Source organism: Gossypium hirsutum, chromosome D07 (genome assembly GCF_007990345.1).
Source record: "Gossypium hirsutum isolate 1008001.06 chromosome D07, Gossypium_hirsutum_v2.1, whole genome shotgun sequence".
In the NCBI taxonomy this organism is placed as follows: Eukaryota; Viridiplantae; Streptophyta; class Magnoliopsida; order Malvales; family Malvaceae; genus Gossypium; species Gossypium hirsutum.
In genome coordinates, this window is record NC_053443.1 from 23,023,109 (window position 1) to 23,032,595 (window position 9,487).

Genomic DNA, 9,487 nt, shown 5'->3' on the forward strand with positions numbered 1-9,487 from the left:
ATTTACTCATTTTTCAAGTAAAGTATACAATAGCCTCTATTGTACTTTTACCTTTTGGTTGTTGTTTCCTAGATTAAAAAAAATATTTGTAAATTTGTTTTTGAATTATACCTTATTTTCATATTCATCCTTGAAATTTTTAAAATTATAAGAAGCACCTAAACAAACAATTTTATCTCAATTTACTAAAAACAATGACATGAGATATGTTTTTATTGGATTTGTTTATCTTTTGGTAAAAAGAGACAAAAACTAATTGTAGGATACTACTAACAAAGAAAAAAAAGAGTTAAGAACCAATTTAATATATTAGGCCAATTTACTAGCCAAGAAAATTAGAAGTTTGCTACATCGAAGTATTTGTCAATTATATATAATTAGTAAATAATTTAAGGGTGAACTATACAATTAACTATTCAAATATCCAGTTATAAAAAATTTTAATTTAATCATTAACGTTATTATTGATTTTGTTTTGGTCACCCTCCATTAATTTCTTAACAGAAACGATGATGTGGCATTTTTTTAATGGTATAATAGTATATTTAGTACTCAATATTTACACATTTTATCAATTTGGTCCTAATTCTAAATAATTTAACAAATTTAACCATCTATATTTAAAAATTCAATCAACTTGATGCAACTAATTGAGTGAGAGGTTAGATCCATCAAGGAAAATAACGATCAAATTTAAATGGCTTGCACTGTTGAGGTCGTTGATTCTAGCCGAGTCTTTCTAGTTCGCAAGGCTATCAAGGCTCAATCGTCGACGCGAATTCAGAGCTGTTCATTCTGTAAGGGTTAATTGTCGAGTGTTCCCGTAGTTAATTTACACACAAAAAGATTGGTAGTCTGAGGCATTTCTCGATCACTATAACCGACTTATTGGTTGGAGGAAAAAAATTATTGTTTGAGATTAGCTTGAAGTCGAAGCCTAAATCATGCCTGAAGCTAGAGTATCTTCCATTCAGTTTATTAGTTTAATTTTGTTTTTTTAATTATTTTATGTTATTTGTTTATTTTCCATATTTAATCCCCTTTTATTTCATATAGGTCAACACGAGTTGTGGGCACAATAACTGCCTACTACGCATTCTGGTTATAAGGAAAAATAAATTTAGATATCTCAATTCCTGTAGATTGACCCTACTCCTATACTACTATTTATATATTCTTTTTAAGTACAAAAAAAATTATTTTTGGTGGATTCAATGCACATCAACTTGTGATGACATTGACCAGGACATCAATCTTCTACTTAGGCATAGAAACATGCTCTGGCATATATAGACTGGAGAGAAGATTATCAATCTTAGCGGCAACTTGTAGGGTTTGTGTAGAAGGATTAACTCATATGGTTTCTACATCTATGGCTTGTGATGTAGCTTCTCCCACTTCCTTTGTAGCTTTCATACTCCCAAAATCCTTAGATGAGGTATAAGGAACAATGGTTGTGGGAGTCCCTTGAACAACCGCCACAAGAGTAGTGGCATTGGTAGTGGCCTCCGAGTCCATCACTATGACCGACTCTCCATGTGATTCACCCTCATGAGTCATGCCTTCAGAATTTTTAGGGTTTGGGTTAACTCCTTCATTCGTTTAAAGTTCATGATGTTGTCTTTCGAATTGATCTTGTGAGGTGTACTTGACTCAAGCCATTAGAACAAAGAAGAAGCTTGAAGATGAAGAAAGAAACTTGGTTGACAAAAGAGAAACATTAAACCTTTAGAAAAACGATTGAACTTTTAGGTCTTGCAAAAAAACTTAGTGAAGTGATGGAAAAAGTGGAGACTAAGACGTGGGTAATATTGTCCCAAAAAGGGAACTATCTAAGATAGGGAGAGAAAATTTTGAAAACTATCCTCCAAAGATACAGAGATTATGGTCTAAAAATATTCTATCTTCAAAATAAATAAAACAACATTAGGAATCAGGGTTTGGATGCCACCAATTACCTGCCAAGTGGTAGATACCAACAAAGTTCTTCAAGGTTACAAACTTGGCTGCATTTAAGATTTTTGTAACTGTCAATTGGTTTTGTATAGACACAAACTTCAACTAATATCAATATGTTTAATTCTCAAGTTCATCAATGAGTTCTTAGAAATATTAATGACGCTAGTATTATCACAGTAGACAGTGGTCACTAGCAATGTCACTCTAAAGCAATTGAGCCCAACAACTCTTTGTTGCAATATACTTTACTTTTGCTATATCACTTGAAGTGTTTTTTTGATCATATAAATTACCTGTCCAATCAAAATCGCTATTATCCCACAAGACTTATAGCATTGTCCTTTGATACCCAAATTCCCCAATCAAAACTTATATGATAATCCTCTTTACTGCTTTGACATGTGATTTTATGTGATTTGTTTGATATTTAGCACAAATGTCAACACTGACGCAAAGTCAGATACAACAGCCAGTAGGCACTCTCGTAACATCAGTACAAATCTTTTTATATATTGGTATGGGAGTTCTAACTTTTCTATTAACACGAGAAAATATTTTTAATTTATTTTATAAAATTATAGTAATTTCCAACTTTATGTTTTTCATTGAAGTTACTTAATTTTCTCACTTTTAAACATGTTATTCCCGATTGAAAAATATTTCAATTGAAATGGTGTATTTTCTCACTTCCAACAACAAATTATTCCTGCTTAAAAAGAATATTCATTTTCAATTATTATATTTTAACCTTCTTACCATTTCACTATAATTTTAACTTATATATTAAAGTGTGAAAAAATATATTATAATAATAATAATTAAACAATTATATATAAAGAAAAAGTGATAGTATGAAACAACTATTGATGATAATAAATTAAGTTTATTCAAATGCATTAAAATTATTAAACTAAATTTTAATTGAAATAAAATAAAAAGTTCATAGATTTTTAAAGTCAACCTTGTTTTAACACATGAGATTACTCACTTTCATAAATTTAAATGAAATTCAATAATAAAACAAATTAAAGTTAAGAATTAAATTAAAACCAATTAAGAAGACCTAATCATAAACTTCTAAAACAAAGAAATTTTGGTTTAAACATTTTACGTTTCACTTCTATTTATTCATTTATTTATAATAATAATAATAAATGTTACCCTTACTTGTTCATAATTTTTTACGTTTAATTTCAGACGTTGATTCGCAGGATTCCAGATCCTACGTTTAGACTTGGCCCTTCTATTATCATAAACTTTAAGGCGCAATTGATCATTTTGGTTGAGGTTGCTGGCCAGAACAAAAGCATTTCAAGGCTGAAGAAATGACAGTGCTAAGTGCCTGTCCTATTCACCAATCACCTTTCCAACTTGAATTCTCTTTTCCTATTATTCTAATAGCTGAAGACGCATCACTTCCAAACTTCCATTATCATGAATCTCGCGTTGCAACATTCACTACTACTTCCCCTAACAAACAAACTGCAGTTAAAAGGGTATATATAATATATGTTTTAAGGTTGGGATCCCCGTCCTTGAAACAACACCAAAATTACATCAGGGAATAAATTCATAGGCCACCATGACTCGCTCGTTCAACTTTCTACCCATGCTCCTCTTGCTTACTTTATCAGCCCTGACTGTCCAAGAAATTTCAGCTGCACCTTCCTGCACTGAAGTTGCCATAGAATTACTCCCATGCCTCAGCTTCCTGTCTGGCAACGGTGCTGCAGATGTTCCATCGCGGGCATGTTGTTTGGGTGCTCAAACTATTGCTTACGAAGCACAGACCAAAGATGACCGACGGGCTATCTGCGAGTGCCTTGTTAATGCATTAGCAAATATTGGCACATCTGACTCCTTCACTGCGCGGATACCTTTAATTGCTACCCAATGCGGTGTTGATGTTTCTCTTCCGCCAATTACCAGCGACAAAGATTATTGTTCCAAGTACCAATGTCTTCCTTTTTTTTGTTTCCATCTTTCATTCATCAGTGTTTTCAACGTTTAAGGCCACATTGATTTGAGTTTTCTTCTTGCAGGCTCTTCCCTTGACTTCGTTTGATATACCATCGTGTTGTGCCACACTAGGGAAGATATTAATTATATCTAGCTCAATCCATCATCCTTTAAATTTCTTTAAGTAATTTACATTGTACTTAGTGAATAACAAATCCTAGTTGTGGACAAATAAGATCATACATGACGTTAATGTGAAATCATACTTTCTTCGTTGCTCTTTTTTCAGTTTCTGTATTTAAAATCACCCATGTAGTATAGAAAACTTCATAATAACTTAAATTTCCTCAGGAAATAAACTTGGAATGGGGAAAAAACTATACATATATCTGTTTGGAATAATGCGTTATATGATAAAAACTGTTAATCAGCTGTCTTCAGCTGTAAAATCAGGCTCGGCTGGTTTTTGAGGAAGAAGTGGTGGTAATCTTTGAGGCAGCCTGGTGCTTTGCGAACCATTTTTCCGCAAGGTTCGCAATGCATTGGCAGCAAACTTTGATGCATAAAGAGTGGCTCCGAGACTTGGCGAGGTTCCGGACTCTTTTGCCAAAGCATTCTGCAGCTTATCCTCTGCTTCACGAAGGGGTTTCATAAGCTTCCTCTTGAAGTACCGGCACCATGCCGCTTGTATAAAAGATGCTGCCCAAGTCTGCCATTGCACCGAGTAGAACCTGAAAATAAAGTTTACTTGAGGCAAGTATTCGAATTGGTAATTATGGAAGCGAAGTGTATTTCTTCTAGACTTACTTGAAAGTGTGCTGGAACTGCTTGCTGTGAAGACGACGGAACTGGGAGGCAACGAACTTCAAGTCATCAGCCATTAAAGCAAAGGCTTCAACTTCAGTTAAGGCCTGCACGGTTCTAGTTGAGATAGGTAGGTTGGATGAGGACTGGAGATCCAAGGCCCATGTAAGAAGCTGATCTCCACAAAAATCACCAGCCTTGAGATGAACTGCATTGAAGAAGCCGGTTCTTCCACCGTTGGTGGTCGTACTTGTTAGATTTCCTCGGATGATAAACAGCATCTCTTCTACTGGATCCCCTTCTCGGACGATGTAGCTCTTGTCGGTGTAAAGCGCCGGCTTGAGATGATCACACATTGCATCTAACAGTCTCTCATCCATTTTTTCAAACATTGGCACCTAAAAGGAAAATCTATAGGTTAATAATCTTTGACGTAAATATGCATGCTCATTTCATAAGATGGAAATTATTAGGAGCGCACTCACTCTCTTGAGAAGATCCAAGCAAAGATGCCTCTTTATATCCCTCTTGAGATCTTTAGGAAGGCTGGAAATCAACGTCTCTTCTTCAACCCCTCTGGTTTCTTGCCATTTATACTGCTCATACTTCCTAATACGTTCCCTCAGGTTCTCAGGTAGCATTCGATGGGACATCCATTGTTCTGCATCTTGCCTTTTCACTCTCATTTCCTCGACTCTGACTCCAGTCGACTGCAGATATTTCTGGCAAAACGGAACAAGTAATGTTCAGGTAGTATGAAAGAGTTAGCAACATGAAATAAAAATAAAAATAAAAACAATGACGATGAATTAAAAAACACCTGCATATTCCCAATAAGCAGTGAAAACAGAACCAGTCCAGCAATGGAGATCACGATAGCAAAGAGTATTTCCCACACAAAAGTGCTGGTTTTGAGATTTTGACCCAGAGAACTAAAATAAGAAAAGAACCTGTAAGTTAGCAAACTTTTCAAGAACTAAACTAGAGAGGGTCATTGTTTACAAACCTTAAATTACGCAAACCCCACCAAAAGCAGTAAAAGAATTTTTTTGGAAAATCACAAGTTTCTACCACCCGTGAGTCAAGTGCATCGATGAATATACCGAAGTTGAAGGCCTTGGAATCCTTTATGTCATCAGGATTTATAAATGGGCATGAACTATTCAGCAAGTTCACTAATGTGGTGTTTATGGTCGTAATGTGTTTATCACAGTACAATGCACTTTCTTCACCTTCGCCTATGGCATTGCGCCAGCAGCTGTCTTCTCGTTCTATTGAGAACAAGTACCAAAAGGCTCCTACTACATGACTGGCTAGCATATAGAGGAAGAGATTCAAAGCAGCTCCAGCCCATGCTGTTTCTGCAAGTATGCCAGAAGTTCTTGTAACTTCTTTGTAAAGAGGAAAGATTCGAATGATCCTCGGAACATACTGGGCGAAAATAATGAATTCCAACAAGTCCTTTGTGACCAATGAAACCGAGCCTTTGATTGTTGGAGTTATAATTAAGATTACCACCTAAGCAAAACAAACACATTAGTGTTAAAACAACAGAACCATCATGATATTGTTCGAAACAAGTTTGATGTGTAACTTGAAGCTAAAGGAAATAAATTAGGTGCATCAAATACCTGTGGGAGTGGAAGAATTGCCAGAACATCAATGATGAAATACTTGGACAAGTATCTCTTCGCTATTGGCCAAAGATCCTCAATCAACTCACCCCTACCAAATACCCGGGACGACGGGGCGATAAACGCAGTGCGGAACTGAAAGATCATGTGAAGTATATAAAAGGCATCTATGAATGTTCGAAGCACGGTAGCTGTAATTTCCAATCTGTCATCCAAATTAAGGCATTTGCGACGGCCATCGACAACAGGGATGTAAAAGAACAAGGGATCCACAGCAAGAGCAATGGCACATGATAAAAGGAACATTTTGTTCCATGTCTGAAGAAACTGTCCCTGTGGATTAAGAATTCTCTTCTTGGAACCCAATGCCTTTGCCTTCTCAGTTGCCGGATTACTGCCCAAAGATCGGAAACTTATTGATTTCTTCAAGCTTCTAATCCTTTCAACACCCTTCTCAAACACTCCTTGGAGGCGCTCCATAAATGCATTCAATGATTGTCCAACTTTCATTTGAAACAATCCATCATCTGAATTCCAATCTTGGAACCTGGATTTGAAACAAGTTAGACTAGTCGTAATTTCTTAGTATTCAAGAAAAGGCAACGATCAAACCATGTAAATTGGTCCACAGTTTCCAAACAGGGCCTTATTGTTGACTACTATTTATATGTTCATGCTAGGATTTGTACTATATACTTGGAATATGTCAATAATTCTAAAGTTAAACCGACGAAAACAAAGCAAACAAACAAAACTGGAACTGTCTACAAACCTTACAAATCTTTGTCGCCGGATATTCATGAATTCGTTCAAGTTATGTGGCGGTTTCTTCAAGTGTAATAAATTCAAACCTTTTGAGTCTAGTCCTATAATCCAGGCCCTGCCAAACAAAACCAAACCTCACATCAGATTATTAGCAAAACCTCATATTATTAATATCCATTAAACATAAAAAGTAGATCATTGGTTTATCTAGAAAATCTTTTAATATAAAACATAAACTTCAACTTGTGCCATGATTATAATCTACTTTACCTAACCTGCACAGTATTTTTTTTTCTCAGAGTGTAAAACAAGTTACTGTTAATGTTCATTCATTTTCCTCGTTTTCTTAATGGAGACCTGAGAGTATGAGGAAGAAAGCACTGAAAATCATGTCTACTTTAACTACGAAAATAAGTTACATAAAACAGAATATATTTTCAACAAAACAAAAATGGAAGAAGAACAAAATGAAGATCCAATAAAGACCATGATCATCAATCTCTCATAAATTCACGACAAAATTAGTTGACGAAAAAGAGAAGCAACGGTCGTTGTTGTTACGTTGCTTTCTCTTCAAAACGGAGGGGGGGGGGGAAGACTCACCTTAATGAAGTCAATACTCAAAAATAAGTTCCATTTCATTTTTCGAAAATCCCGGTGACCGAAAACTTGTTTAGGTAATTGGTTTCGAATATTTTCAGACAAACCAAACAAAAACCAGGGAGAGAGACAAAACAGAGCAACAGCCGTTTTGTCTTTGATCTTATAAAGACTTAAAAGCAATGGAAAATGAAGGAGAGGATTCGCATTTAAAACAGGAAAACAAAAAGAAGAAGAAAGTTCGTGGAGGGAGGGAGGGAGTTGTTAGTGACAGTTACTATCTGCAATTTTTAATGCCTTTTCAAAAAGAAAAAAGGGAGGGAAATATATATATATACACACAAAATGAAAACTAAGAAAAAAAAATGTAGCCAAAAACAAAATTGGAAAACAGAGGGCAGAGGGGAAGACAAGTCAAGCCAAAAACTTGGCTGACGCCTCTAAGAAATTGTATAGCGTAGCTTTTGGGGGGCATTACAAGTACATTAAAAAAGTCATTTGGATTTATAAGTGAGACAACTTTACGGAAGCTTAGTTCGGTTACTATGGAAAAAGTTTATTTTTAAACCTAAAATAAAAAATATTTATAAAAATATAAATTTGAAATTAGAATGATTAATCAAAAATTTCAAAAATTAAAACCTCTCTAAAATAAACAAAAAAATTTCTCTTTTTCAAAAACAATTCATGTGGATGATTAAAAATTACTATTTAAAATTAATTTATTACTAATCCGTATACTAAAATATGGTGAAAAAATAAATTTTCTATCTATACTATTTATTAAATGTTCTATTGAGTTGATATCACTCTCAACCGCATCATCAACTCAATTAAGAGAATTGCAGAAATGTCATTCTGTAATTAAAAATTTTATATTATTCATGAGTAATTTAATCTTCATTTTAAAAAAACAATAAAACAAATTATATATATTGGGACTAATTTTGTTAATCTTCATTTTAACTATAAAAAGTTATAAACCAATCACTTAACTAATTTTGTTTGTCATTTTTTGTCCAATTCTATTAAATATCGTTAACTTGGTGATCAAAAGATAACATGATAGTTCAACAATTAGCACAATAATAAATTTAGTCTTCAATGTTTATGCTTTATATGAATTTAATCTTGATTTTAAAAAAGTTAACACTTAAAATTTACATATAAGCAACATGAAACACATCATCAAATTTTTTTAAAGAAAGGCTCAAGATCGGATAAAGTAGGGTTCAAATTTTGGGTTCCAAGTTCATGAGATTTGGGGTTATTTTAGAACAATCCAAAGGCAGAACAAGAAATAGGGGAAGAAGAGAGTTATTTTAGTGCCTAATTTGGCAAGAGAAAACTACTAAGGACAGTGGTGACTTCAACGATAACTTAGGATTCTTCATATGTCTTAGATATTAATAAAAAAATAATTTTGTTAGATCCCACTTTTTAATTACATCATCTATAAGCTGAGGCAATGCTTCTTTGTTAGTTTCAATTGATGCTCTCTATTTTCACTATATTGTGTTTCTATTAAGGTGCAAGGCTATTGTTTCCGGTGATACCTAATTACTAACACTAAATTTAAAGAAAAAAAAAAGGGAAAAAGAAGAGGGAGAAGAAAGAAGAAGGGAAAAAGAATTCTTAAATTGATTGCTTGAAACTTCCACATAACTATTGGTGCTTACTTATAACAGTCTAGTAACTATAATCTATTAATGACCATTACAACAAACAACAACAATATGCATCGTATCACAAAAACAAATACACAA

The 9,487-nt window shown here is 34.0% G+C and overlaps 2 protein-coding genes across 2 annotated transcripts; one reads left to right on the plus strand and one right to left on the minus strand.

Annotated features, from left to right (window-relative positions):
* The first annotated feature begins 3,483 nt into the window (after positions 1–3,483).
* LOC107954494 (non-specific lipid-transfer protein A) lies at positions 3,484–4,178 on the plus strand. Its single transcript, XM_016890076.2, has 2 exons — positions 3,484–3,909; positions 4,002–4,178. The coding sequence occupies exons 1-2, from the start codon at positions 3,542–3,544 to the stop codon at positions 4,012–4,014; spliced, it is 381 nt and encodes a 126-aa protein (XP_016745565.2). The 5' UTR covers positions 3,484–3,541; the 3' UTR covers positions 4,015–4,178.
* Positions 4,179–4,234: 56 nt separating this feature from the next.
* Positions 4,235–8,012, minus strand: LOC107954493 (cyclic nucleotide-gated ion channel 1). The gene is made up of 8 exons (XM_016890075.2): positions 7,725–8,012; positions 7,129–7,236; positions 6,354–6,903; positions 5,729–6,240; positions 5,543–5,654; positions 5,208–5,444; positions 4,726–5,120; positions 4,235–4,649 (listed from the first exon to the last, which is right to left on the minus strand). Exons 2-8 carry the CDS (start codon positions 7,155–7,157, stop codon positions 4,346–4,348), a joined length of 2,139 nt encoding a protein of 712 aa, XP_016745564.2. The 5' UTR covers positions 7,158–7,236; positions 7,725–8,012; the 3' UTR covers positions 4,235–4,345.
* Positions 8,013–9,487: the final 1,475 nt, after the last annotated feature.